Source organism: Indicator indicator, chromosome 30, assembly GCF_027791375.1.
Source record: "Indicator indicator isolate 239-I01 chromosome 30, UM_Iind_1.1, whole genome shotgun sequence".
NCBI classification, from domain to species: domain Eukaryota; kingdom Metazoa; phylum Chordata; class Aves; order Piciformes; family Indicatoridae; genus Indicator; species Indicator indicator.
The window spans coordinates 4,606,700-4,634,315 of record NC_072039.1 but is presented as its reverse complement, the minus strand read 5'-3'; the positions used below and the strand labels follow the sequence as shown (position 1 = coordinate 4,634,315).

The 27,616-nt window shown below is 61.1% G+C and overlaps 1 protein-coding gene across 5 annotated transcripts in view; it reads left to right on the top strand.

Moving 5' to 3' along the window:
- The first annotated feature begins 2,219 nt into the window (after positions 1-2,219).
- ABR (ABR activator of RhoGEF and GTPase) overlaps positions 2,220-27,616 on the top strand; it is a 28,994-nt gene continuing 3,597 nt past the window's right edge. Inside the window, exons 1-17 of one of the 5 annotated variants that reach the window (XM_054394256.1) lie at positions 2,220-2,280; positions 6,804-6,988; positions 11,965-12,063; positions 12,554-12,739; positions 13,498-13,605; positions 14,354-14,414; positions 16,791-16,843; positions 16,993-17,133; positions 17,877-17,998; positions 18,108-18,273; positions 18,397-18,519; positions 18,590-18,665; positions 18,809-18,913; positions 19,378-19,452; positions 19,597-19,694; positions 19,808-19,939; positions 27,531-27,590. In XM_054394256.1, the coding sequence (XP_054250231.1) occupies positions 2,220-2,280; positions 6,804-6,988; positions 11,965-12,063; positions 12,554-12,739; positions 13,498-13,605; positions 14,354-14,414; positions 16,791-16,843; positions 16,993-17,133; positions 17,877-17,998; positions 18,108-18,273; positions 18,397-18,519; positions 18,590-18,665; positions 18,809-18,913; positions 19,378-19,452; positions 19,597-19,694; positions 19,808-19,939; positions 27,531-27,590 (1,851 nt within the window). Of the gene's footprint in view, positions 2,281-6,803; positions 6,989-10,054; positions 10,208-11,958; positions 12,064-12,553; positions 12,740-13,497; positions 13,606-14,353; positions 14,415-14,697; positions 14,744-16,790; positions 16,844-16,992; positions 17,134-17,876; positions 17,999-18,107; positions 18,274-18,396; positions 18,520-18,589; positions 18,666-18,808; positions 18,914-19,377; positions 19,453-19,596; positions 19,695-19,807; positions 19,940-23,230; positions 23,381-27,530; positions 27,591-27,616 lie in introns of those variants that run through there. The other 4 variants (XM_054394258.1, XM_054394257.1, XM_054394259.1 and 1 more) reach the window with 4 other exon arrangements.

The window sequence follows — 27,616 nt, the reverse complement described above, 5'->3', positions numbered from 1 at the left end:
CCTGGGGACAGGAGGGAGGTTTGGTGGCTTTGCAGGTTTTGGGGTGCTGTTGTTGTTTTTGTGAAGGTGAAAAGGGCATGATAACTAAAGTAGAAATAAAGCCTCATCTTTTGGTGGGGCTGCTCTGCCCAGGATGTGCAAGGGCACGTGCCTGGGTAGGTGTGGGGGGGCAGATAAGGGTTTTTGAGTGCAGCTCTGGTTTGGATGTCTCATTCCAGGTGGGGTGCTTGCCTCTTAGGTCCTCCTGGTCCATGGCACTGCCAGGGCTTGCTGCATGGTGTCACATCAGGGGTGGTCAGCTGATGGAGGGGGCTTGGTGGTCTGTGGTCACCTCATCCGAGTGCTCAGCTCATGCCTTGTGTTGGATGAAGAGGAAGATGTGTAAGAGGGGGTGTGGAGAGGCTGGTGCCACGGGCAGGTGTGGCCAAGAATGTCTAGTGGTGGAAAGCATGTGCAAAATGCATGCAGAGAGCTGTGGATGGAAAACCAGCCACCCCCATGGCTCTGCAGCCCTGTTCTGGAGAGGGACCAGCTGCACCTTGTGCTGCTGCTGCTGCTGGTGGTGTGCTGCTCCCCATGGCGTGAGCAGAGAGTGGTTTCCTGCTGTGAAGGGGGCTGACGTGCTTGTCTGAACCGCTGCGGCCTTCCTGGCAGCTCAGTGTGCTGGGCTGTGGGGGCTGCAGTGGTGCAGAGCTTGGCTGGAGGGTGGAAGGCACTTTCCATCGGAGCCATGAAGGCTGTGGGTCTGGGCTGGAGCCTGGGTGGGAGCAAGGCGGGGAGCTGGTGAGAGACGGAGAGCAGCAAACGCCATCACATTGGGGTCACTCCTGCTGACAGCTTGGGGACAAGGAGAACATCAGCACCAGACAGAGCAGACATGGTGGTGGTGTCCAGTAGCATCCCATGAGGGGGCACCTGGTTCCCTGAAATACCTGGGAGCAGGGCAAGCAAGGTCTGGGAAATGGCAGCTGTGGAGCTGCATCCTGTGCCTCTGACTTAGCACCTGGTGACTCACAGCTCATGGAGGCAGTGAGCTGTTGGTGTGGGTCCTTGCCATGCTGGGGCTAAGTATGGCCCCCAGGGGAGGCAGGGCTGTGCTGGGGCAGCAGTGGTTTCCCTCCTGGATGCCAGGTACTGGTACCAATGTGTGCCTGAGCCATACCAAATTACAGTCTTGGCTTTGTTTTGTCCAAGCCTGGGGTGGACATCCGTGGGAGTGGGGATCAGGTGGCGGCAGTGCCTTGGCAGGTCCCCTTAGGCTTGCCAGCTGATGCCACCCATGTCCTGGCATTTCATGCTCTGGTGGCTCAGCCTTCACCTTGTACCCAGCAGAGCATTATCCCTCCTGCCTAGTTCCCATCTGGCCCTGCTGCCTCGTCTAGGCCCTTCCCCGAGTGGCTGAGCCCCAGGCAGGATGTGACCAAGGGCACTGGGCTGCCCACCCAGCCAGGACTGGGGCATTGGTGCAGGCATAGGCTGAACGAGGGCAGCCTCTGCACTTGAACGCTTGGCTGCCACCCTGACATATTGGGGTTGATGACTCTGGCACTTTATATTTCCTTTGGCTACATGCAGCTGGGGAGGGTGGTTTAACCCCTGCCTGCCCGTGCCCAGCTCTGCCCAGCCTGGGTGTATGGGGCAGGGCAGCTCCCAGCTCCTGGGGGTCCCGGTTCCTCCTGGAGCTGGGGAAGCAGGGCCAGGAGAGCTTTCCTCCTTCAGCCGCAGAGATTTGAGGGGCTGGGGAGGGGACAGCGCATCCCTGGGGCACAGAAAGGCGGTAAGACCACGGGGGAAGGGGCGATGGAGACGGACTCCCCTTTTTCCCTAAACGAGAGTGGTGGGGAAGGGGGTGGCCTGGGGGGCAGCCGTACGCCCCTGTGCCACCACTATCGTCTACTCCTCCTCCTCGTCGCCGGTCCCCAGACCCCCGCGGAGGGTCGTCGCGACTGCGTGCAGGGGCACGCTGAGCTGGGCTCCCCCCGGCAGGGCAGGGGCGGGAGGCGGGACGCGCTGCCATTGCCAGGCGGCACCTCCTTCCCTGGGCACCCCCGGCACGAAATCCATCGTGCGGGCAGGCAGGCAGGCAGGCGGCCGTGCCCGGCTCCTCCAGCCAGCCCCCGCCCGGGCCTGCGGCCCCCCCGCCTCCCGCCCTCGCCCGCCGCCTTTGTTGTGAGATGAGAAGCGGCTGGCCGGGCTGAAACCGGCACGGCCCCCCTAGCATGGAGCCGCTGAGCCACCGCGGCCTGCCCCGGCTCTCCTGGATCGACACCCTCTACAGCAGTACGTGGGCTGGGCTGGGGGGCGGCCGGGGGGGTCCCCGCTACCTGTTGTGTAACGCTGCGTCGCGCAGGGAGGGATGCTGTGCTGGGAGGGATGCTGTGCCGGTGGTCACTGGGCAGGGATGCTCTGCTGGGGAGGGATGCTGTGCTAGGGAACCCGATTTGGGGGGGTTCCCGGGCTGAGCCGAGTCCAGGCAGGGGTCAGGTGATGCTGGCTCAGGGGTTGTGATCCTCTTCCTGAGCACCCCACATTCACCAATGACAGGGAAGCACTGGCTGTAGTTGGTCCAGCATCCCCCAGGCTCTGGAGACCAGCTGCCCACTCCGGGGGGCTGTACAGTGGGTGATGATGGTTCCAGCACAGTGGGGCTGACTGGGGCTGGAACAGCCTGACAGCTGGCACTGCCCACAGAGGTCCCTGGGGACTTGGGTGCTTTCTGCCCCAGGTCCCACCCCTGTGGCTGTGGGAAGGAGCCTCTCCCTCTGTGGGTTTTGCAGTGAGCTCCAAGACTGTGCTGAGGATGCTGTGGCAAAGCTGTGTCAGTACCCGGGGGCTGGCAGCTGGTAGGGACAGAGGTGTCCTGCAGCAGCCCAAGGCATGCAAATCCCCCCTGCCATGGATGGGCAGCAAGGAGGAACAAGCCCCAGAGCCATGCTGGTCCCAGTCCTGTGGCAGCTGTCTCAGCAGTGGCCAAAAGAGCCAGGGACACTGCTAGGGGATGGGGGGACTCAGTTGTGGGGTCCCCGCTGTTCATTCTGGGGGAGCACTGAGCTGTGTGGGCAGCCTGGGGGTGGGTTGTGTGGGCAGCCTGGGGGTGGGCTGCACCTCAAAAGGTGCAGTGTTGAGCTTAGACCCAGGCATTTGTGGGGCAGTGATATGTGACATGGGTGGGATGCTGTGGAGAAGGGGAAATGGGCACCTGCCATGCCCTGGAGAGAGTGGGGGCTGTTGGAGGAGCACATTGCATAGGGCTGAGCCCCCCCAAGTTTTCCAGCCTGAAGCTTCTGATAACCACAGCTGGAGGCCTGGGGTCGGTCATGGATTGTGCAGGCAGCTGGGCTGGTTGCTGGGGGCCACATCCAGTCCCAACTTCCACACCCTCCTTCCCAGCCCTGGCATCTCTGCAAAGTGATGACTCTGCCATCCCAAATCCTACTCTGGCTGCCCTCAGCATGGAGGGAAGAGGCATGGGAGAGGCTGCTCGATGTGCCCATGTTTTGGGGCATGCAGGACAGGGTCTGGCCTTCATCACACCTGGGAAGGTGGTGAGGACGTGAAGGAGCTGCTGTTTGTGTGGAGCCACCCTTTGGAGGAGGGCTGCGGAGGCAGGTCCGAGGCCAGCTCACGCATCCCTGTTGTCATGGTGAATTTTCACCCAGGCACAGGGAAACTGCAGCGTTTCCCCAAAACCCTGCAGGCTCCATGCTAGTGCTGGGCTTCTCTTGGCAGTGGCATAGGATGGGCGGGTGTTGGTGTGTGCTGGTGCACTGTCAGGGTGCCAGGGAGCAGCCTGTGCCTGGCTGGAAAGTGGAGAAAATGCCCACCCTGAGCTGGTGTGACTTATTGCCTCTGCTTGGGGTGGGCAGGAGCTGAATGCTGCCTTTGGCTGTGCTCCCTTTTGGGGACCATCATGCTGGGTTTAGCCTGGGTCAGACCTGGGAAGATGTGGCAGAGCAGAAACATTATTTTTCTGGGGAGAAGGATCCCCTCTGATGATGCATTCCTGACCCTGTCACCCTCCTGGGTCCATATGCCAGCCCACGGGACCCCTACCCTGATGGGTACCAGCCCTTGGTGCTCTGTGGGGTCAGACCCAGCTCAGAGCCACAGGGCTGCATGTGGGAGCTGGCAGTACCAGCCTGTTTCAAGTCAGGATATCCTTGCCCCCCAGAGTGGCTCTCCTGGGCCAGGCTGCCTCACTCCCCTTGGTCTCCATGCCTAGGGTGGAGCAGGAGGATTTCCACTGCTGCTCAAAAGTGGGAGCAAAAATAGCACTGGGTTTGGCACGGGCACAGGAACAGGCTGCAGGGGCAATGCAGCTGCGGGGGAAGGAGGGAGGTGCTTGGTTTGGGCTCCCTGTGTGCAGGAAGACACAGGGGCCAACCCTGCTGTGCCCCTCACCTGTTGTGGCTGCTTGGTGGTACTTGGTTCCCTTCCTGCAGAGGTCCCTCTGCCTGGCCTTCCCAGGTCACAGCCCTGTAAATGCTGCATGGTGATGCGTGGCACAGCTGGAAGCACAGCTGGAGCCGTGGGGACACAGCTTCATCCTCCCTCATGCACTGCCTGTAGGTCTTGTCCCCAGCTTGGGTTTGGGACTGGGACATAGGTCTGTTCCAACTGGGAGCAATGGCTCTTGCCAGGTTATTCCTGTATCCCCACAGGCCACTTCTTCCCCCTCAGTGTCTTTGCTGCTATCTTCTTTGCTGCACCACTGTAGATGTCACCTCCCAGGTGCCTCATTATAAAGTTGTGTACCTTGCCACTGTGCCACCCTAGCCTGTGTTCCCAGGTCTCCCACAGTGTCAATGCCACTGCCACTTTGGGAGGTCCTGTTGCCCACCCCATGGATAAAGCCAAAGCTGCAGATCTTGGTCTTGGTGGAGAGGAGGTCTCTGATGGCCTCTGAATTGATGTGCTTGGTAGGGACTGTCAGCTTTGTCCCTTCTCTGCTGCCTCAGCTCCCCCTTAGACTCTGCCTGAAGGGTGAGAGGTTTGGGGTTCTCTGGGGCATCCCCAGCCCAAGGACAGTGTTTGCTTGGGTGGGCTTAGGGGAGCTGCAGGGTGTAAGTGTCCCATGGAGGTGGCCCGTCATGGGGGGACATCACTGATAGTGCACCTCATACTGCCTTGCACCTGGCTGGGACTCATCAAAGGCAGGAGGCACAAGGGGCAGGACAGGTGAGCACCAGGGATTCCCTTTCCTGGAAGCTGAAGACCAGGGTGAGTTGTGGGCTCCCCTACCTTTGCTCTTCCATCTTGCTCATTCCCAGTCAGTTGCTGGGTTGAATGGGGGCTGTGGTGGCCCAGTGAGGGTGGCACTTCAGCCTGTGAAGGATGGATATCAGCTGCTAATTTCTAATGAAGCAAGGTCTGAGAGGGGCTGTGGTGTTCTGGCAGAGCCAGGATGCATCTGGCTCATGTCAGAGCCCTCCTCCATCCCATCCCCAGATGCAGGGTGGGATCCCTCGATCCCTCCCCACCACCAGCAGCAAGGCTCCTGAGCAGGCTTTGTGGTGCTCTTTGATGTAAAAGATTTATGTCCACTTTCAATATGAAGCTGAATGCAACATTAATGTGCTGAGCTGTGTTGGTGGGAGCCAGGGGAGTCCTCAGCCAGGGTGACAGGGTTATGGCAGCAGTGTGGGATTTGGTCTGGAATGGCTGCTCCAGCACCCAAGCCCCACATTTTGTGCTCCCCATTTTGGTCAGAGTGGGCCAGGGTCTTGGCTGGGGTCTGCTTCTGCCTGTGCCCAGGGAGCCTGTGGGAACAGCCATGGGGCTGTGGATGGGAACGCAGGGGCTGGCACAGGGTCAGGTTGGGCAAGCTGTGCCCAGTGTCTCTGTGGGGGCTGCTGAGGGGTGCTGGCCACAGGCCCTAGGTGGGGTGCTGGCTGCACCCCGCGGCCACCCCTGCCGCAGCCGGGCTCCCTTCCCCCTCCCCTTTGTCAGCATCTCGGGGCTGCTGCAGCCGCCTCTTCCCGCCGCCACCAGCCGCTGCCGTTCCCATGGTAACAGGTTAGGAGGTACCCCGGTCCCCGCTGTGCCCCGGGGGCCCACCACAGACCCTGGGCCTCCCTCTGCACCCATCTGGGGCTCTGGCTCCCAAAATGTCTTTTGCTGGACTGTGGGTGATAGGTAGGACAGTATGGGGCATCCAAAAATGGATGCTGGCTTGGCCTGGCAGTGGCCTCTTGCAATGCTGGGGAAAGCAGACCCCTTCTGACCTCCTCAGTGTGGCCTGAGCTGCCCACCCACCACAGAGGTGTCCCCACCCCTCTTTTTCCAGGGGGGGGTGGCACTGTCCTTCATGCTGTGGACCCAGGCATCCTGGCACCCGTTCCCACGCTCCTAGGAGGATGGGCATGGGGAAGCAGGGAGGATGGCGGCTGTGGCTGCCAGCCCAGCTCTGTTGCTCCCCGGGGATGGCACGGGGATGGCAGCTGCTGGGCAAGCAGGGCCTTGCCTGGGGCCAGGGCGTCTGGCAGAGCAGCTGTCCCTGTGCAGAGGAGACCCGAGGGCTCTCGGTGCCTTTAATTATGCAAATATAGGGAAGTGTGTCGAGCAGAGGATGCCTTGCAGGCTGTGGTGCTCTGCCCACTCAGCCAGGCAGGCAGAAAGTGGGCAGCTGAGACTCGAGGGGCTGGAGCAGGCTGTGGGTGTGTGTGGCCCTGGATATCAGACACAGGGTCAGTTGCCCACAGGTAACCACAGGCTGGAGCAGGGGTGGTTGCGGTGTGCCGTGTGGTGACCCTTGGCCGTGCCACTGCCTGGGTGCTCACCACCACCCTCTCTTCCCCTGACAGACTTCAACTATGGTGCGGATGAGTACGACGCCGAGGGCAACGAGGAGCCTAAGGCACTGCCGGAGGGCTCGGAAACCATGCCCTACATCGATGAGTCGCCCACCATGTCCCCCCAGCTCAGCGCCCGCGGCCAGGAGACCGGGGACGGTGTCTCCCCCACGCCCACTGATGGCCTTGGCACAGGGGTAGGTGCTCGGGACATGAATCTCTGCAGCAGGTGTAGCTGAAGCTGGGACTGTGGGTCCCTGGCTTGCTTGTGTCAGCAGTACCAGTGGTGGTGCAGCTGTGAACTGGAGGACTGTCCCCTGGAATCCCAAAACTTGCTGGCCATGGCCCTCTGGGCTCCCTACGGCAGCACCCTGTTCTATTGGTGTTAGAATCATAGAAATATAGAATCGTTTGGGCTGGAAAAGCCCTCTGAGATGATGATCTCAGATCGACCCAACTCCACCATGGCCACTGAAGCATGTCCCAGGCTACCATGTCTGCACAGGTTTTTTGACCCGTCCAGGGATGGTGACTCCACCACCTCTCTGGGCAGCCTGTTCCAATGCCTGACCTCACCTTGCTGGTGAGGATGCCAATGTCTGTGTGACACATCGTGCTAGAGCCAGGACGGCACGGGTTGGTCGGAGAGCGGGGTCCGGGTGCTGGAAGCGTGGGATTCCCGGGATCCCCGATGTCTCCTGGTCCAGGGAGCCCCTGGAGACTGGGCGCAGCCGCTCCGCCGCGGTGCCAGCTCCATCTAGTGGCACTTGGGGAAGAGCCACCAGCTGAGAAGGGGCACCTTGTCCCCACTCCTGTTCTGGAGAACTTGGATTTAACCTCTCCCTCAGCTCTTTCAAGAGCATCCACAGGAAGCACTTGGAGTTTATCGAGGATGTTTCCCAGGAGGATGCTTGAAGAGCTGCGGGCCCGGAAACCAAAGGGAAAACCATAGTTTTTCCAGGATGAAAGTTTCCGTAAAGTCCGGGGGCAGTGGGGCGGCAGTCCCCGGTGTGTGCTCCCGGTGTGTGCCTCCGGTGTGGGCTCCGGCCAGGGCAGCGGGCCCATGGCAGGGGCGTGCTGATGGAGATGAGATGCCTGCTTCCCTGGTGCCCCCGCAGCGGGCTGGGGTTTGCTCGGGAAAGAGCCTGGGCGGGGAAAGGTGCAGGGTTTTGTCCTGCAAAGAGTTAAGCCCTTAACCCGGACGCTGAGACAGAGGAGGCGAGAGGTGTGGCTTCCTCCCCAGGGTCAGCATCCTCCTCCTCCCAGCACCCAGCGTGGTCTCTGGGGAGGCAAGGAGGGCCAGGGCTGGGAGAGCAGGGTGTGTGTCAGTCCTCTGCCACCCTCCTGCGGGGTGACCCTGTCCCGGGCCTGGGTCCGAACCATCCAGGCTTAGTAGCCCAGCACAGCCTACGTGAGCCCCAGCCCTGATGTGCCTGGGATGGGGGTTGGTGATGGACTGGGTGCTGTGGGCAATGGGCTCTGTCCTGGGAGCCAGTAGGGATAACTGAGCGTGGCCCTGGGGAAGCAGGGACTTGGGGGAGACCCTGGAGGATGCTGTCAAAGTGGGCTGGCTAAGCATGCTGGGTCTGGATGCAGGCAGTGAAAGCTGGCTTGGTTGGCACTAATGGGATTGGGAAGTGTTGGAGCTCGGTGCCAGCTCTTCCTACATCTCTTTATCTAGAGCTGCTCTTCTGGGGCTTAGTAGAGCACCATCTGAGCAGCAGTACATTTGATCCAAGTCCAGCCTTGTGATGGGTGCAAGCTTGCATGCAAGACTCATTTTCCAGTGCTGTAGGATGCCAGTCTCACCTCATCACTTCTCTGGTGAGGCAGGACCGGTGTTGCTGCCTTTTGGAGGGCTGGAGAAGGTTTCTGGTGGAGCAGCTCTTCTTGCAGGCTCCTGGGAAAGTTGTGACTGTGGCTGGGACCCATGGCCATTGGATGCAGACACAGCCTGTCCCTCTGTCTCCCACCTGGGAAATGCTGAAAACCATGGTCATGGTATGGGCTGGTGGTCCAGCACCTGCTTGAGTGCTGATAGGCTTGACACTGCCAGTGGGTGTCTCCTGAACAAGGAGCTTTCCTCACTTTGGGGACCTGGCTGTGGCAGGTAGGGTCCTGGTCCCCTGGCATAGACCTCTCTTAGCAAAGACTGGGCAAAGCCTGAGCTGCAGCATGGACACAGAGCTGTGTCTGTGTCCTTGCCCCAAGCAGGGGCTGTTCCAGGCTTGGACAGGCACAGGGAGAAAAACCATCTCCAGAACATATGTGGCTGCTGGTTCCCCTTTTGCTCCTGAGGAGCCCAGGGGGAACTGCTGAAACACCTCTTGCGTTAATGTCCCCTCCTCCAGCCCGTTCTTGCCCCATTTACCAGGGCCCATCACGTCCTTCTCAGGCATCACACCGCTGCTCATGTCCTCTGCTCTCCGGCTGCCCCGGGGTTGTGGTCAGGCTGATGGGGAGCTCTGATCCCTGTGGGATGAGGGGCAGACGCTGCGGAAAGGCAGATGTGTGAGCTGTGTCACCTTGCCTGAGTGCCCTCTGGGCCAGAGAGAGGTCTGAAACCCTTCCGGGGATGTGGAGCAAGATCGCCTTACCGAATCTGGTGATGCTGCAGTATCACTCCTCACTGGTGGCGATCCCTGTGGTCCGACTCCCTGCCTGCCCGTGGGACACAGAGAAACCGGAGGGCCATGGCAGGCGGCACGGCTGATTTTCCATTGCTGGCTGCTTTGCTGGGCAAGGGCACGGGGAGCCTGGCAAGGGGGCAGGGAACAATGGGACTCTCTGCCACGCCGAGTTCTGCCAGCGTTGGGAGAACCGGCTCGGGGAAGACGGCTGCTGCACGTCCCAGCTCTGACCGCACTCGGGCCGGCGAGGCAGCCCCACCTCCATCGCCAAGAGATGCATTTCCTGTGCGAGAGCAGGGCGGAGCGGCTGGCTGGGGCGCAGGGCGGCGGGCAGCGGCCCTCCACCGCCGGCGGCCCCTCCGGGGGTGAGCGGAGGCCAAGGGAGAGCCAGGTCGTCCCTCCTGCCCCACCGCTGCGCACCCCGCGGTCGCCGCTGCCGCCACTGCCACCGCTCGGAAGCGGTTGCGCGGCCGCCTCGCCAGCGTCTGGCGGCGCTGGGGCTGAAGGCCGGGGCTGGGGCAGGCAGGAGCACCGGGGATCCCATAATGGCTCCTTTCATCCCGCGGAGGTGGCCGGTGGCCAGGGCTGAGGCAGGCTGGGTCCGCTCGGCCGTGTGAGCACCTCGCCTGCAGCTTCGCGGGGTCTTCTCTGCCCCCCACTGCCCCACCGGCCATGGAAGAGGAAGAGGAGGCCATAGGGTACCTGGATAAAGTGCTGGAGGATGAAGATGACTCCGAGCCGGGAACCCCCACCAGCCCCGGGTCTCCGTTCTCGGCCGGCGAGAAGGTGGGCAGCGGGGGGACCCCGCTCCCAAGCTGGGCAGCGGGTTGGTGGGACAAGGGCATCCTACTGGTGCTGGTGATGCCCAGGTCTCGGTGCAGCTCCTGGGTGGGTGCGGTGGGTGCTGGTGGGAGGCAGTGGGAGCATCACTGCAGCCTCACTGCTCGCCTGGGACTGCTGGTGGCTGGGGGCACCGGGCAGGGCTGTGTCAGGCATCAGGGGCACAGGGCTCAGCGGGTGCTTATGCAGAGTGGGGTGAGCACCCAACATTCCTCCCACGGGGAAGCGGGGGCCACGTGTGCTGCTGGGGGAGGGGGCTGAGGGGTCTGTGTTGCTCAGCAGACCCGGTGCCAGATGCTCAGGAAGGGTCTGGACCACACTCTGCCATTGCCCCACCGCACAGCCACCAGCAACCCCTAAATGGCCCTAAAGTCCAGTGCTAGGGGACAGCCCCAGGGGACCTCAGTGCTGGCAGGCACAGCCCAGAAACCTCCTCTCACCCGCTCTGCCGGGGGTGCCTCCAAGGAGCTGGCACAGGGCTGGTGGAGGGCTCCAGCAGTCTCCATGTCATCTACTGCATGGGGTGGCCACTGACCCTTACTTTAGGTTTGCTCTGGGTCTTGGGGCTTCAGCTGGCATTGTCCCCGTGGGGCACTGCAGGCTCTGGGCATGGATGGGCCCCTTATCTCACCAGCTCCTGCGCAGGGCCCAGGCTTGGGGAAGCAGGAAGAACCCATGACTAATCGGTGGCAAAGAGCCTGCTAGTTCCCAGTACACAAAACCTGCCCCCCCCGTGCACCTCTCTCCTGCACTAGTCACCATAGTCAGGCTTTAATGGTGCAGCCTGGCAGGAACCTGTGGGGTAGGCACCCCAAAGTGGCCCCCAAGGTTGGTTGGAGGAAGCCAGGGTGGAACAGGGAGCTATTGATCCACAGCCATGCCTGTCCCTAGGCTGTGCCTTCCTGATGTTTACAGCTGCCAGCATCCCCCCAGCACAACAGCTGGGGCTGGCAGGGTTGGACAGAGGTGAGCTGGAGCAGCTGTTGCCCCCGTGGCTTTGCTTGGCCCATGTTTGGGTGGCAAAGCCTGGTTCCTGAGTGTGATTTTTAAGGGGGGAGGCCCAGGCACACCCAGTGTGCAAGACTGTCCAGGAGCTGGGGTTTCCGAAGCCTGGGTGCTGGCAGAGCCTCGCTGAAGGTCCCAGACCCCCCCAGCCCAGCCATGTGTCACTCATCTTGCTGTCAGGAAGGTCACACCACCTGAGCACTGGTCCAGCAGCAGACCTGAATGTGAGCTGAGCCAACAGCAGTGGAGTCCTGCACAGCCCAGGACCTGCTTCAGTGCCGCCAGGCAGTGACCACCGGAGTGGCATTTTCCCAGGAAAACCTCAGCAGGGGAAAAGGGTGGTGCTGGATCACATGGCAGCGCCATCCACTGCCAGGCATGATTTCACCGGTGCCTCTGGACTCTGCCCTGGGAGAGTCCTGCCGTGCTGCACGCCACCCTGGAGCACTGCCAGCAGGGCTGGGCTCCTGGCCAGCCAGGAGCAGGGAGGGGACCAAAGCCAGCAGAGTTTGTGGCTTCCTAGCTGGCTCCAGCCTAGCTGTGCCGCCCAGCAGGCATGTGCCTGGCCCTTGCCACAGAGCTTCCCAGCGCTGGTGGGGACATGTGCCCATGTGGGGATGGGCTGGTGGGATGAGAGCGTCTCTTCTTGTGCCACTCTCTGGCTCAACCAAGCTCCTTTCTGTGTTGCACAGGGCGAGCGGGATGCTGGGAAAGGCCTGGAGATGCGGAAGCTGGTGCTCTCTGGCTTCCTGGCCAGCGAGGAGATCTACATCAACCAGCTGGAGGCCCTCTTGTTGGTGAGCACAGAGCCCAGACCAGAAACAGTTCTAGGGATGTTCTTTGACCCAGGGGAATGGATGGATGGATGGTTGCATGGATGGATGGATGGATGGATTTCTTCCTGGACAGCCTGCCCTAGGCAGGCCTGGCCTGGGTGCTACCTAGGAGGCAAGCAGAGCTGCAGGAGCCATGCTGGAGCCAGCCTTGCTCTGGCCACCCCCATCTCGCTTCCCCCTGCTCGCAGCGTGCCTGTCAGGGAGGTATTTATAGCCCCACTTCCTCTTGTGGACTCGCTGACCCTCGTGCTGGAGACGTGGTTGCACAACATGGGGGTCACCACCACCACGGGGAATTCTGCAGGGATGCACAAGCTGGGAGCAGCCCCTTGGTCCAGCTGCCACCTGGGACCTGTCCTGGGCAGCTCTTGCTGCCACATCAGATCCTCCTCATTCTCAGCATTCTTCTCCCAGCCCTCCTCTCAAATGCTCTCCCTTCCCCCTTTGGCAGCCTATGAAGCCACTGAAGGCCACAGCCACCACGTCGCAGCCTGTCCTCACCCTCCAGCAGATTGAGACAATTTTCTACAAGATCCAGGACATCTATGAGATCCACAAAGAGTTCTATGACAGCCTGTGCCCAAAGGTGCAGCAGTGGGACAGCAACATCACCATGGGCCACCTCTTCCAGAAGCTGGTATGTGCCTTTCCCAGGACTTGATCTGCTTGAAAGAGGAGGAGGGCTGGAGAGATGGAGCACAATGCTGTGGGGCTTGGCCCCATGGTGTGACTTACCTCACACCCTGCAATGTGTTCACTGGTGGCCATGGGATTTGTTGCATCCCTCCCTGCAGCAGACACTGTCCTGGGATGGCATTTAGTGCAGCCTGTGTGCCCCTTGCTGCAGTGGGGATGCCCAGTGCTGGCAGTCCTGGTGCAGCCATAGCAGGTGTGTGGTGTAGCTTTACCATGGGGATAGCAGGAGCCCAGGGTGACCCTCTGGGCAGAGGCAGGAGGTGGCTGCCTCTTTGATGTCTATGAGTGCTGCAGTGGTGGCTCCATATGGTCGTGATCTGGGTCCTGCCATTGCTTTGGACTTGCAGTGAGGCTGTGCCCGTGGCAGAGGGAAGGAGGAGAGCACAGGTCAAAGTGTGACAGGAAATGGCTGTAGCTTCAGCCTCTGCTGTCCAGGTGCTCAATACCTCTCTGCTGGATTTTGGAGGTTTGGGGGAGCACAGGGTTGTGCAGGAGCTCCACCCTCTTGCTCCAAGTGAGGGCTTCCCCGGCAGAACCAAGCGTGTGACCCCCTCCTCCCCATCTGGCTGTGGTCTGGCAGTGTCATGCCAGGAAGGGACACCTTTGGACAATGTCCCCTTGGTGGCTGCCTGTCCCTTCACATGGTGGGGGGCGCTTCTGCATCCCATTGGGTGCCTGGCTAACCCCCACTCCCCACAGGCCAGCCAGCTGGGGGTCTACAAGGCCTTTGTGGATAACTACAAAATTGCACTGGAGACAGCAGAGAAGTGCAGCCAGAGCAACTACCAGTTCCAGAAGATCTCAGAGGTAAGCTGTGCTGGGGCTGTGCCAGGGGCACTGGGCAGAGAATGCTGTCCTCATGGTTGAGTTGACCACTTCTGCCCTGTGGAGATGCTGCCTCTACCCTGGGGACACTCAGGGAGCTGTGCTGGAGGGTGGTGGTCTCTGAGTATTGCAGGAGTTTGCCCCATGCCTCATGCAAGATCAGGTCAGGCTCAGCCCAAGCTCACCCCCGGCTGCTGTCATTTCTGGGGTGCTGGGGCAGCCTGCATCTGCTCACCCCATCCCATGAGCATGGTGGTGGGTGCTGGGCACCTGTGGCTCATCTCCTGCTGGCTGCACCTGCATGCCTGGCTCCCCTATAGAAACCTGGAGCTCTGTGGCTGCAGCCTGGCTCCCAGTTCCCCTCAGCCCCTCTGCAGCAGGGCTGGTTAGTATTGTGGGACCAGCAGCCTCCCTGAGCTGCTGTGGGGCTGGGTGTCCTGCTTCAGGGTGTCCCCGCCAGGCTGCCCTATGTGGCTGCTCACATGGGCTGCCACATCCTGACTGCTGGGCACTGCCAGAGCTGCTTCTGGCCAGGCAGCATTGCATGCAGTCCATACCTCCACCCCAGCACCCATGTGTAGCCTCCAGCATGGCCAGGCTGGTGCTGAGAGGAGCTATCAGGGTGCAGGAAGGGTTGTGTGGGGATCCCTCTGACCTTCAGCAGTGACCTTTCCCCTCACCCCAGCCCCCCTGCCCCGTGAGCTGCTCTGATGAGCCTTTCCCTCCCTAGGAGCTGAAGGTGAAGGGCCCCAAGGACTCGAAGGAGAGCCACACGTCCGTCACGATGGAGGGTACTGCGGGCAGGGGTGTGGGGAGGGGGCCGCAGCCTTTGTCTGAGCGCCAGATTGCTGCTGAGCGCAGAGCCCCTTGTGAGCGGAGCCAGCCGGGAGGTGGGGGGCACACACGCCGCTCTTTAGGATGCTGGGGGCACGCAGCAGCCCCCCAGCCCCTGCGCCCCCCCTCCTCCCCACCCGCTGGCTGCGCCGAGAGCCGTGCTGAGGGGCCGGTGCTGCGCCGCAGCCGGGCTGAGCCGCCACAGAGCGGCAGAGATGGCTGCGTGGAGACAGGGCTGCCATGGAGATCCTCCTCATCCTCCGGCTTTGCTGTAATTGCACCTACGGTGAGGGGAGGGGGGCGGCTCCGGGTCGGGCTGCCAGTGGGGAACGGTGCTGCGGGGATGCTGCCCTGGGGCTGGCTGCCCTTGCTTGGGGGAAGTGGAGGCTGCGTTGTGCTCCGCAGCCTGAAGTTGGGAGCCTCTTTGTTCCAGGCTGGATTGAATCATCTTGGCTCTGGCACACGCGGCCACGCGCTCGCCATCCGCGCCGGGCAGGGCTGCGGTGGCAATGGGACGGTGAGGGGCTGGGTGGCTTAGGGACCCCCCTCTGCCTGGGCTGTGCCGTGGGGATGGCGGTAGAGAGAGGTCTCTGTTTGCCTGCTGGAGGCTGTGAGCATCGTGGGGCTGGAGCACTCTGCTCTCCGTGGCTGGGGATGGGAGGCGTTGGGCGTCCCAGTCTGCTACTGCCTGGCCCGGGCTGCTGGAATCAGCAGGTGCTGGTGAGGAGCCTCACGTTCCTCCCTTGTGCCGGGACAACTCTTCATGGGGCTCCCCAGTGCTCTGTGTGTGTGTCTGTAGTGATGGCAGCAGGAGGCTGCATCCCTGCTGTGCGTCTAGGTTGGGGAACAGGGGGGTACATCATGCCTGCCCCCTCCATCCCGGAGCAGGGCTTTCCTTGGCTGCCGCAGGGAGCAGGGACATGGAGTCTTGGGGAATGCAGCCTCTGGTTCAGGGTCCCGCTCTGCATCCTCTCCACCCTAAGCACAGACTCCCTGTTGGCCAGGACAAGGGTCCCTCTCTCAGGTCTGGGTGGCAGGAGGCAGCAGCTTGTGGAGGAAAGGGGAGCCCACTGTGGTTCAGAGTGCAGGCTGGCAGCAGCCAGCACCTTTTCCTCATCTCCCCCCAACCCAGTGCCTGGTCCTGGCAGTTTGAAGAAGTGCTCTGGAGAGATGGGAAAACCCAGAGGCATCGTCCTGGCTGTAGGCAGCCCAAGGAGATGCGAGTGGCCAGGCATGGGGAGCCCCTCTGTGCCCAAGGAGCCAGGGAGGAGGAGAAGGAGGAGGGTCCAGCTGCTTGGGGTGAACTGTGCCTTGGAAGGGTCCCTGGGACCAGCTTCCTGCTGTGGGGGTGCAAGGCAAGAGAAAGGAATGAAAGGAGAAAGGTGCCCTGTGTGTGGGGCAGCTCTGCCCCCAAGCCTGACAGAGCCTCACATGCAGTCATGGGGGGAGCATGGGGCAGTGGTGCTGGGATAATACCTGGGGCCCTGTGTTCTCTGTAGGTGGGGGTTTTGTGGGTTCCCCTTGCTCCCAGGGCTGGTTGGGGTGTCCATGGGGTGGCAGAGGCTGGGGAGGGCAGGGCAGGGATGGTACCTGCTGCTGAGCCAAGAGGGAAACTGAGGAAGCTGCTGGAGGTGATGAGTGGCTGTTCTGCTCCAGAGCCACTGTGCAGGAAGCTGGTGGGGATGGTGTCTGTGTGGTGCCTGTGGAGGTTCTTCAGCTGGAGGGGGATGTGCTGGTACAGTCTTGGTGGGGGATGTCCTGCAGCCAGGGCAGAGGCAGCGTTCATGAAGGCTTCTCTGCCACCCATGACCTGTGGCAGCAGAGGGGAGGAGGATTTTGTGGCCGAGTTGGTGTCCCCATTGCAGGACAGACATTGCCAATGCAGGGTGATGCCTGGAGCAGAGCACCATGTGGGATGTGCCACGCAGCAGTTGTCTGGGCTTGTCACCCCAGTGAGGCCCTGCAGGGACCCACGGCACTGGCAAAATCCCTCGGGTACAGCCCCCAAAATCAAGGCAGCTGCATGTTGGGCAGCTGCCAGCACTGGGCTCTGCCTTTGCTCCACACACCAGCCCAGCCACAGTTTCTGCTGCTTCTGGTGGGCTGTGGCATTGAGCCCTGGCTCTTGACAGTGCCGTGATGGTCCATCTGTCACTGGCTCCATGTGGAACAGATCCCAGACAGTTGCCCAGGGCTCTATGCAAACCTGGCAGGTCTCTGGTCATCCAGTGTCCCTTCCTTGCCCTGCAGAATGAGGTGCTGGCTCTCATGGGTGGGAAAGGTGCTGAGGCCCTAGTGGTGGGTGGCTGCTGACACCTCCTCTCTCCCTGCAGCACTGCTGTACAAACCCATTGACCGGGTGACGCGGAGCACCCTCGTCCTGCATGTGAGTGTGATGCCAGTCCCGGGGTAGGAGGTAGTGGAGAGCTCTGTCCCCATTGTTTATGGGGACCCACAGCCCTGGGGAGTCTCTCAGTGCTGCTGAGGAGTCTCCCAGTACCCTTAGGGTGCTCACCTGCACCTGTCCTCCTCCAGGACCTTCTCAAGCACACCCCTGCTGACCACCCTGACTACCCACTGCTCCAGGACGCCCTCCGCATCTCGCAGAACTTCCTCTCCAGCATCAATGAGGACATTGATCCCCGGAGGACAGCGGTCACCACCCCCAAGGGAGAGGTGAGCCAACGGGGCGGGCAGTACCTAGGCACAGGGTGAAGACTCTGGCTGGTGTCTCCACCCTGTGGAGCTCCACGATGCTTGGCCAGTAGATGAAGGGTTTTCTCTAGATGCAGTCCTGGGTGCAAGGTTAGGGATCTACCTGGTCTTTGCTGCTTGTTGGCACCCTGCTGAGCTTATGGGACTCAAGATAGCACTCGGAGGACAAGGACCTTGATTCTGTGGCAGACCGAAAGAGTTGGGGCTGTTCAGTCTGGAGAAGAGAAGGCTCCGAGGAGACCTTCTTGTGGCCTTACAGTATCTGAAGGGGGCCTACAAGAAAGCTGGGGAGGGACTTTTTAGGATGTCAGGCAGTGATAGGATTAGGGGGAATGGAGCAAAACTAGAAGTGGGTAGATTCAGACTGGATGTTAGGAAGAAGTTTTACACCATGAGGGTGGTGAGACACTGGAACAGGCTGCCCAGGGAGGTGGTAGAAGCCTCATCCCTGGAGGTTTTTAAGGCCAGGCTGGATGTGGCTCTGAGCAACCTGATGTAGTGTGAGGTGTCCCTGCCTATGGCAGGGGGGTTGGAACTGGATGATGCTTGAGGCCCCTTCCAACCCTAACAATTCTATGATTCTGTGATTGACCTTCATGTGCTCCTGGTGGCTGAGCCATGGAGAGGGACAGGAGCATCCATCCCCTATGGCTTGTTGGCCTTTGCTCCCTGCCCGCTCTCATGCCAGCCCTGCTGCCCCGCAGACCCGGCAGCTTGTCAAGGATGGCTTTTTGGTGGAGCTGTCGGAGGGCTCGCGGAAGCTGCGGCACGTCTTCCTCTTCACCGACGTGCTGCTCTGCGCCAAGCTGAAGAAGGCAGCCGTGGGGTAAGGAGGGGGCTGGGCACAGGGGGGATGTGTCACAGCCCCCCTGTCCTTCGGGGTATGTGCTGGGGAGCGGGTCAGGCATCACTCAGTGCCCACACCCTGGCTGCAGGAAGCAACAGCAGTACGACTGCAAATGGTACGTGCCCCTGGCCGACCTGGTGTTCCCCTCGCCGGAGGAGTCAGAGCACTGCCCGCAGGTCCATGTCATCCCTGACCATGAGCTGGAGGACATGAAGATGAAGATCTCGGCCATCAAGAGCGAGGTGCAGAAGGAGGTGAGTGCAGGGTGAGGGTGGTTGAGGAGGGTGTGGCAGCTGCTGCTGGACTGGGGTGGGTGCCTTCCCCTGGGTCAGGGATCGGGACACCCGTGAAGGCTCCTGTCCTCTCCTTGCCTGCAGAAAGCCAACAAGGGGCAGAGCCGGGCCATCGAGCGCCTCAAGAAGAAGATGTTTGAGAACGAATTCTGGCTGCTCCTCAACTCGCCTGCCATCCCCTTCCGCATCCACAACCGCAACGGGAAGGTGAGGATGGGCTGGGGGCCAGGCTCAGCCCTGCCTGGCACAGCCTGCTGCATCACCTTCTCTCTTCCAGAGCTATCTCTTCCTGCTGTCATCTGACTATGAGAGGTCTGAGTGGAGGGAAGCCATTCAGAAACTGCAGAAAAAGGGTAAGTTTGAGGCAGCCGAGGTCCTCCTGGGGCTCCTTTTCCATGGGCCACAGATTCGTCCTTCAGGATTGCAGCCTGCCTCTCTCTGGTCCCTATGGCCAGTGATGGCTGTGTCCCTCTGAACCTCCTTTCCTCTGTTCTAGACCTCCAGGCCTTTGTCCTGAGCTCAGTGGAGCTGCAGGTGCTGACAGGATCCTGCTTCAAGCTGCGCACTGTCCACAACATTCCAGTCACCAGCAACAAGGATGGTGAATGTCCTCTGGGCTCCTGGGTCCCTCTTTGCATCCAGACGATGCTGGGGAGAGTGGGATCTGTGCAGGGGACAGCCACCCACCAGGTGGCACTGCCGGAGCAGATTAGGGCTGCTAGGCAGAGCCATCCCAGCTGGCAATACGGGGCTGCTTTTGCGGTCTCTTCAGCACCCCCATGGGCTGGGCAAGACCGGAGTGTCCCCACGGCGAGACCCAGCCAGCCCTACTGGGATCCTCTCCTGGTGCTGTCCAGCAGGGATGATCGACAGTGGGGGATGTGTGTCCTCTTCCAGACCTTAGGGACAACCCTCCAAGGGGTTGGGGACACTGGGGTGTCACCACAGACACCTAGTGTTCACTGTGACAACAGCTGCCTTGGGGACAGCCACTCTGCACACCGGCCACAGGGCACAGGAGATGGCAGCTGAGCCCTGAGACAGCCTCTGCTCTCCCCACTGCAGATGATGAGTCCCCCGGGCTCTATGGGTTCCTGCATGTCATCGTCCACTCCGCCAAGGGCTTCAAGCAGTCTGCCAGTGAGTGCTGGTGCCCCCCTTGCTTGGGGGGACTGATGTGAAGGGAAGAGCTGGGGTCCAGCATGTGGCCTTGCTCTGCCTGCAGTGGTCCCCTGGGAGCTGGTGCAGTGTTCCTTGGGCACTGAGCAGTGTCTGCTCCCCCAGACCTTTACTGCACGCTGGAGGTGGACTCCTTTGGCTACTTTGTCAGCAAAGCCAAGACCAGGGTTTTCCGGGACACCACCGAGCCACAGTGGAATGAGGTGAGAGGAGGGTGGGATGCATGGAGAGGACTGCTACCCCCTTTCCCTACCAAGCCCAGTTTTAGAGCTGCTCTGGGGTGCTAGGACTGAGCCACTCTCCCTCAATGCCCCAGGAGTTTGAGATCGAGCTGGAGGGCTCCCAGTCCCTGCGCATCCTCTGCTATGAGAAGTGCTATGACAAGACTAAGCTCAACAAGGACAACAACGAAATTGTGGACAAGATCATGGGCAAAGGGCAGATCCAGGTATACACTGGGACTTTTGGGCATCTTCTCACCCAAGAGTGGACCTCTTGGAGCTGGGTGCCTGGGCTGGGAGGGTTGCCCTGGAGTGATGGGTGGAATGGGAGATGCCTGGCAGCATGAGCAGGTGACCTGGCTTGTGGGAACATGGCAACAACCCGTTGTGGCTCCGGGTTGAAGGCAGAGAGGTGGATAGGCATCAGCATGTGAATGATAATCCTGGGGCATTGTGGATGCAGGAGGTGTGATGAAGTGAGAGGGGATCTTACAGAGGTGCTTATACACCAGTTCCAGATGTGTTGCAGTCTCAGCTAGGCTGGAAGTGTTTCCCTTCTGCTGCCCTTGTGCTGTGGCCCCAGGGAGGGCTCTGAGCGGGCAGCCCCTGTCCCTCTCTGCCAGCTGTGGCTGTCCCCTTCTGCCACCATCTGCCTCCCTGTGCCTCCATCAGCTGCTGTTATGGCAATGAGTGTTTCCAGGGCAACGGTGCAGTGGCCCCTGATTGGCGGTTGCCAGGCAGGGAGGATGGAGGCCTAGGCTGCCCTGAGATGCTCCCAGGTGAGCAGGACCAGGGAGATAGTATCCCCAGCCTCTGTATCCCCACATCACCTCCCTTGGCCAAGCTGCAGGGAAGGCCCAGGTCAGTGGGGGATGGGTTGCTGCTGTGTTTTCCTGGAAGGGACACCCAGGCCAACTGCCTTCCCCACTGTGCTGGGGACAGTGTCATGCCTGAGAGACAGCCCTCAACACAAGGCCACTTCAAAGGGCCCAACGTGGCTGACTGCTCCGTGGGAAAGTGGCTGCAGGCGGAGCCCAGGGGAGCAGGGTGCAGCCCAGAAATGCTGCTGGGAAGAGAACATTGCAGGGAGATGGCACTGCACCAGTCATGGGGTGGGAGATGGGGGCTTGGCTTCACCAGCGGCTTGTTTGTACCTGAAATCACCTGTCTGTGCCCTCTCCCCATGGAAGCAGCAGTGTGGGGGTGGCTTTGGGCCAAGCAGGAGGGCTGGGGCAGGGAAGGGGCTTGAGGTCCCATGGGGATCAGCCCAGCTGTGCTCTCGGAAATAGCCTGGGTCAACAAACATGAATCACGCTGGGAGACGCGGAGGTCGGGATGGGGACAGCACAGCTTGTCCTCGCCGTGTGAAAGTTGTGGGGGAAGAAAGGGAGAGAGAAGAGCCCCTGGGGCTGCTTATCCCAAGGAGGACCTGGCTGGATGGAGCAGTATCAGGCCTGGGGCTGTCCTGCCATCATCCATAGCCACAGCTCAGCCTTGCCCCAGGAATGGGGTGGGTGACAGGGCAGGGATGGGCAGCATGGCTACAGGCAGGATGGGCAGCGCTGCTTGTGGGGCTGTGGGTTATGACCCAGCCCTAGTGCTGCCTCTTGCCCTTTGACCTGAGCTGTTCAGGCAGAGATGCTGCCCTGGATGGTCCTTAGCCAGTCCCTGTGCTCATCATGAGCTGCTGCTGGTTCCAGTTAGCAGCAGGAGTGGGAGATGTGGAGTACTGGTATCAGCAGCTTGGCAAAGGCTCATTGTATTTACGATTTGGGGGCTGCCAAGATGCCCAAAACACCCCTGCAGCCAGTGGCAGGCACATGGGTCAGCCATGACAGCAGCTTAGTGGCACCACAAACTGGTGGGAGTGGGTCAGTGTACAGGGAGCAGCGGGGGCCTCCCAGAGCTGCAGAGATGCTATGGGTAGGAGTCATGTCCTACTGACATAAAGGACATGATTGGGTCCATGAGGGGGTCAGGGTTGGCACCAGCTTTCTCTTGAACATCCTGGAAATGAGCCCTGAGCAGTCTGCAGCTTGGTGATGGTCAGGCTGCTACCCTGAGCCCTGTCCCTGTGGCTGGTGGAGGGTAGACACCTTGTGCTGTGTGGATCCAGCCATGCTATCAGCTGTTCAGTGGGAATGTGCATCTGGGTAGGGGTACAGCTCCACTGCATCTTCCGGTTGGCATGAGCCCTGTTTTGTTGTTGTGAACCCCATTTTGTGTGTGGTTTCCAAGGCTGGGACATGCCATGATTGTGGTAGAGGTGCCATGCAGAGCTTGTGTTCCCATGGTGGGGTTTGTGTCCTTGGCACTGTAGGACTCAGCCCTGCTCCAAGCTGTCCCAGTCACCCCTGGCAGCTGGGCTGTGTCCGGTGGGTGCTGGCAATGGTGCCTGGTGCTGTGGCAGAGTGGCAGACGGATGCTGGAAGCAGGCAGAGCAGGCTGCAAGTGCTTGTGCCTACTTTGCAAAGAGAAGAGGCAGGATCCAACCATCATGCCCTGAGTGAGGAGATGGCAGCAGGTGCATGAAGGGGGTCTCAGGGTGGTAGGGCACAAAGGAGTAGCCCCTTCTTCAACCCATTTGACATGCAAGGGATGCGGTGGCAGCAGAGCCTGTGTTGTCATGGGCACGGTGCCTGCCATGGCCTCAGGCAGTAGCTGCCTGTCTGTCTCCCTTTCTGGGCTGGCAAAGGCTCCAGAGGAGACAATTTGTGGTGTTGGGGCTCCCCAGACCTGCCCCTGCAGGACTTGGGGGGCTGCTGACGGCTGGACTGGGAGGCAGTGGAAGTCTTCCCCCAAAGCCTGCACCTCACCATGTTGCTGTCAGAAACAGCAGGCAGGGACCCTTCCAGGGCTGGGGTACCTGCACCCCTACAGCCTTGCCCCAGCACATCATCCCCAAACAGTGGAGCTGACAAGGGTCAGGGCAGGCAGAGGGGCGTTCCCTGTCTGTCCCTAGGCATGACAGGAGACTCTAAAAGTCTCATCCCCCATCCTGAGACTGGGAGAGTCAGCCTGGCTCCTCCGTGGAGCCGGGAATGCCATGGCCAGGAGTGCCGATGTCTCCCGGGGCCGTGGCAGGCTCTGGGAAGTGGAAAACAGAGAATAGTGGGTAGAGGCAAAGGGATACGAGTGGATAACAGCGGTGGATAACAGCGGATAACGGCGTCGGGAGGCCGGGAGCCCCTCCAGCCTTCCCGAGCGGCAGCGGGCGGCAGAGCGAGAGTTAAACGCGTGGGGGCCGCCGTGGGGGGGGCTGCCTTTGAGTCACTTCCTCGCAGGGGGAGGGAGGCTTTTGGGGCTGCCGAGCTGCTCTCGACAGCCTGGCTCACACCCTGAAGATGAGCCCTGCCCGTTCGCTTCCCCGCCGCCCCAGCTGGGCTCCCCTGACTGGCCCCCGCCACCCTGACCACCACCACTGACCTGCCGCCTGGAGTAGAAGGGATGCGGGTGCTGTCCTAACCCACCCCCGGCCACCTTCGTCTTGTCTCCCCGGAGCCGAAGTGGTCACCGCGATGACGGAGGTGCTGGTGCAGCCGGAGGGTAGCCCTGGCCCCGTGGGCGAGCGTCCGGAGCGCGGCGTGGAGGAGCCCGAGGGGAAGCGTGCCCCCAACACGGGTGCCCGGCTCTGGGGCAGGGTGCGCAGCAAGCTGCTCCGGCAGAAGGTGCCTCTCGGGGTGCGGGGACAGCTTGGTGGGATGGGAGGTGGGCACCAAACAGGCTCTGGGATGGCTTTGCCATTCGCCGGGCTCTGCTGTATGTGGTGGTGGTGGTTTTTTGGCTGGTGGAGCTGGGGACACTCTGATACGAGGGGCTGTGCTGCTTGTGGGGAGAGGGCTGTGAGCTCTCCGCACAGAGCAGAGAGGCTGTTTGACTGCTTTGGGAGCTCTTAGAAGCACTTATCAGCTTGTGGCATGCTTGTTTCCCTCCTTCCCTCTACCTCTGCATGCTGGGGGCCTGAGGGGACTGAGTCGTTTGCATTGGGGGTTCTGCAGAGGGTGGGGAACCCTCGCCCAGAAGGGCAGCATTGCTTGGGGGATGGCTGGGGCTGAGCACCCGGTGCTGCAGCACCCGGTGCCTGGGTATCCTCTCTCGCTCGTTTTGCAACCCCTCCGCTCCGGGTCCATCCAGGCTTACCCCAGCCAGTGCTGCCCATCTCTGGGGGTGGACAACAGGGGTGACAAGGGAGGGCAACAGCACTATTGCAGCCCCTGTGATCTCAGGAGGGGCTCTGGGGGTTTCCTTATGTGGGGTGCTGGTGGCTGGGGGCCCGGCTGTGGCTGTGGGCAGGAGGTGCCGGGGCCTGTGGGGGTTTGTTTTGGCAGCGGTGGGGCCGAGGTTTGCAGGGCAGCAGGGCTGCCTGTGACGCAGCCGCATTAACCTCGATTCGTGCCGCCGCTCCCGCGGAGGGGATTAAGGGACAGCCGGGGCTGTGCTGCTGGCGGCTGTTGCTGGGTCAAAACATGTGAGGGGGTTTTGTTTCCCAGCCCCACACATCCCCAGCATGGCCACTGCCAGCTGCCAACTGCGAGGCACTGGGGGTGCAGGAGCAGGATGTGTCCCCAGCTGGGTCTGTGTATGGTCCCAGCATTCGGACAGGGCTGTGAATTGCTGCTTTTGGGGGCTGTGCTTTGTTGTTGGCATCATCTGCTGGTCGGGGGGCTGCTCTGCCCTCTGTGGTGTGGAGCAGCTCAGGGACTGCCTGTTCCCTGGGGATGGAGCTGCTGGCATGGAGGTCTGGTGGGGGCATCTGCTTGCTGGAGCTGGGGCAGCGTCAGGAGGTCAGGCTGGGGTGTCCATGTGTGCCACACTGATGGGAAGCAGCCCTGCTTATAGCAGCTCCCCCGGGATCTCACTCCCCAGTGCCGTGGCAGAGATGGCCTCACTGACTGAGTCACCACTTTGCTCCTGATGGCTTCACCCCAGGCTGACAGCTGGGTGACCTCATGGATGTGAGGTGTGAGGAAGGGACATGCCCAGCCTGGCAGCCCCTGCCCTATTGCAGCATCCCAGTGCTCAGGGCCTTGTTTAACCACCAGGAGGGTTTGGAATCATTCTCACCTGGGAGCCCTGGGAACCCAGCACTGCCTGGGTCTGTCTCGGCTGCTGCTGCCCACGTAGGAGCTGTATCCACAGCGCATGGCGCAGAGGTGCCTTGAGGACAAAATTCCGGGATGTTGCCTTGTCCATTTGTGTCCAGAGTTGTCCTGTGCATGAAACAAACAGCAGGAGGGGCTGCAGGGTGGGGGAAACACTAGCAAGACTTGGAAGGGTCCCCTCTGCCACTGAAGCCTCCCTGGGATGCACAAAGTGCTGCAGGGCTGACGGGATGCTCCTCATGGACCATGCTGATGCCTTTTCTTCTGCAACCTGGGGCCTTGTCCTACAAGCAAACACCTTTGGATAATTTGGCAAGACAGGATGATGGCCCATTCCTGTGGGTGGGAGCAGGGTGGTTTTCACCTCACCATGGATGAGAGTGGCACTGCAGTGGATGCTGGTCTGTGCATGGAGAGCAGCACTGCTGAGAGCCCCCTGAGATGCAGGTGGGAGCAGCCTGGAGAGGTGCTGGTGACCTGGCCGAGCACTTTCCCTGGGCACAGGCTGATGTTTGAAGCTGCCTGACCTGCCAAAGAGGAGCTGGCATCTGTGCCAGCAGCGTGTCACTTGTGCCATATTGCACAGTGCTGGCACAGAGGCCGTTCCTTGGGGCTCCCAGGGCAGCCCAGGGCATCCTCATGTCACACTGGAGCAAGACAGCTCCCTTTGGAGGAGGAGGAGATGGTGGTGGTAGCTGCAAGAGGGTGTTTGCTGGCACTGTGTGGGCAGGAGCTGCCTCTGGCTCTGTGGGTGGCTGCTCCAGTCTGTCCTCCCACGCCTGGAGAAGAAGCATTGGCCGTGGCTTTGCTTCCCATGGGGAGTGGGCAGCATGGCAGTGCTGCCTGTGGTGCAGGGTGCCAGTGCCAGGGCTGGAGGAGCTCCGGGGTGCAAGGGAACTCTGGGCTGTGGTGCTGGCTGAACTAGCCTCAGTTCAGAGCCCTGCTGGCTGTTGCAGGGAGCTGGCTGGGGGACAATTCTCCCTGACTGGGGATGAGTGGCTGGGGGGAGGTGTCGTGGTCAGGGGAAGGTCCGTGGTGCTGGCAGCAGCCAACCTGGCTTTTATTAAAACATTCTTCAGAGCCCTGCTAAAGCCCTTCCAGATGTGAGCTGCCAGGGCCATCAGGGCTGGGGGGACCCAGAGGACGTGGAAGGCGTATGTGGTGGTTGCAATTAAAGAGAGGAGGCCCACAGCTCCCAGCCTGGCTGGGGGTGAAGGGCTTTGCTGGTCTGCTTGGGGCTTGCAGGGTTGGGTGCTGTCCTGCCAGGAGTGGGATGGGGCTGTGTGGAGAAAGGCCCATGGGGCAGGCAGAGTTGGATTGGCACTGACCATGGTAGGTGCACAGCAGCACTGGAGGGGAACACAAGGAATCAGCAGGGCTGGGGTTGGCAGCAGTCTGGCTGCAGCCTCGTGATCCTGGTGTCCAGACCTGCTGCAGGGTCCCATGGGAGCCCAGGGCAGCTGCAGCCTCCCTCCTTCTCTTCCTGCTGCCATTTGCAGCTGCTGCAGGGCTGGCAGGGAAGAGGTGGCCTGGCACTTGCTGGGCTCTTCTGTGTACTGGGCTGGAGCACCAGGGAGGGTTCTGTGTCCAAAGCTATTCCTGTACCAGGCTCTGCTGGAGACCAGAGCATTTCCCATGGCACTGTGGTTGCTGAGGAGCTGCTCAGGCTCACCATGGCATTGGACTGAGTGTGGATTAATGCCATGATGCTGGGTCTGTGCTGAGAGCCAGAGCAGCTCAGTCCTTTCCTTGGGAGCATGGGGTCTTTGTGTGCAAGAAGGGACATGAGGGACCCCAGGTCATGACATGTGCTAGCTTTATGGGCATCCAGGAACTGGAGCAGGGGCATGGCAGTTCCAGGATTGGAGCAGCAGCTCTGGACATCTTTGCACTCACCCGGAGCATCTCCCAACCCAGCAGCTGTAGGAATCTCCCATGTCCTTGAGGAGTGACCCCATGTGCTTGGCACGAGCCTCGCCTGGCAGCTGCCTGCACGCAGCCCTGGGAGCCCCCTCCAGCCCCTGCCAGCAATCCCAGCCTGTTCCATCCCCTTCCCCCAGGCGACATTAGTGCCGGGCTCTGCCCCACTGCCCGCCATGTGCATTATAGGGATCGATGGGGCCAGATCAATGCCACCAGCTGGGGACCAGAAAGGCCTGAAAGGCAACTGCAGCCACCTCTGCCCAGCCCTGGGGCCCAGTGCCCGCCACAACACGTGCTGGGGCCTTGGGAATGCCAGCACCTTGCCACTGTTGCTGGGTGCTGGGGCAGCATCACCGAGTCCCTTGCTAGCCCCAAAGCCAGAAATAGCAGAGCTTGTCATTCCCAGGGGTTATAAATAGCCTTGGCTATGGGGAGATGTTGTTTTTCTGCACAGAGAATGCTGCCCTAGTTCTGTTTCATCAATCTGCCGCCAGAAATAGTCCTAATTTCTTGGAAATTCCTTGCTGCCTGGGTGTGGGTTAAAGCTCTGCCTTGCAGGGGCTTGGGGAGGGGCAGGCAGGGTGGGGAGGCTGAGCCCACCCTGCTTCAGGGCACAGCCAGAGGGACCCCAAAACCTTCACCTCTCCATCCTCCTACCATGGGCCAGGGAAGAGCATGTCCCATGCCCCACACGTGTCTGTGAGTCGGGGGCTTCAGGGGCAGCAGTGGGGCTGGTGTGGGGCTGGCACAGGGCTGTGTCCTCATGGAGCTCATGCACAATGTCTCCCTGCAGCTGGACCCACAGGCTGTGCAGACAAAGAACTGGCACATGGATGTGATTGAGATGAATGGGGTAAGTGGGGCCACAGGGACCCTCAG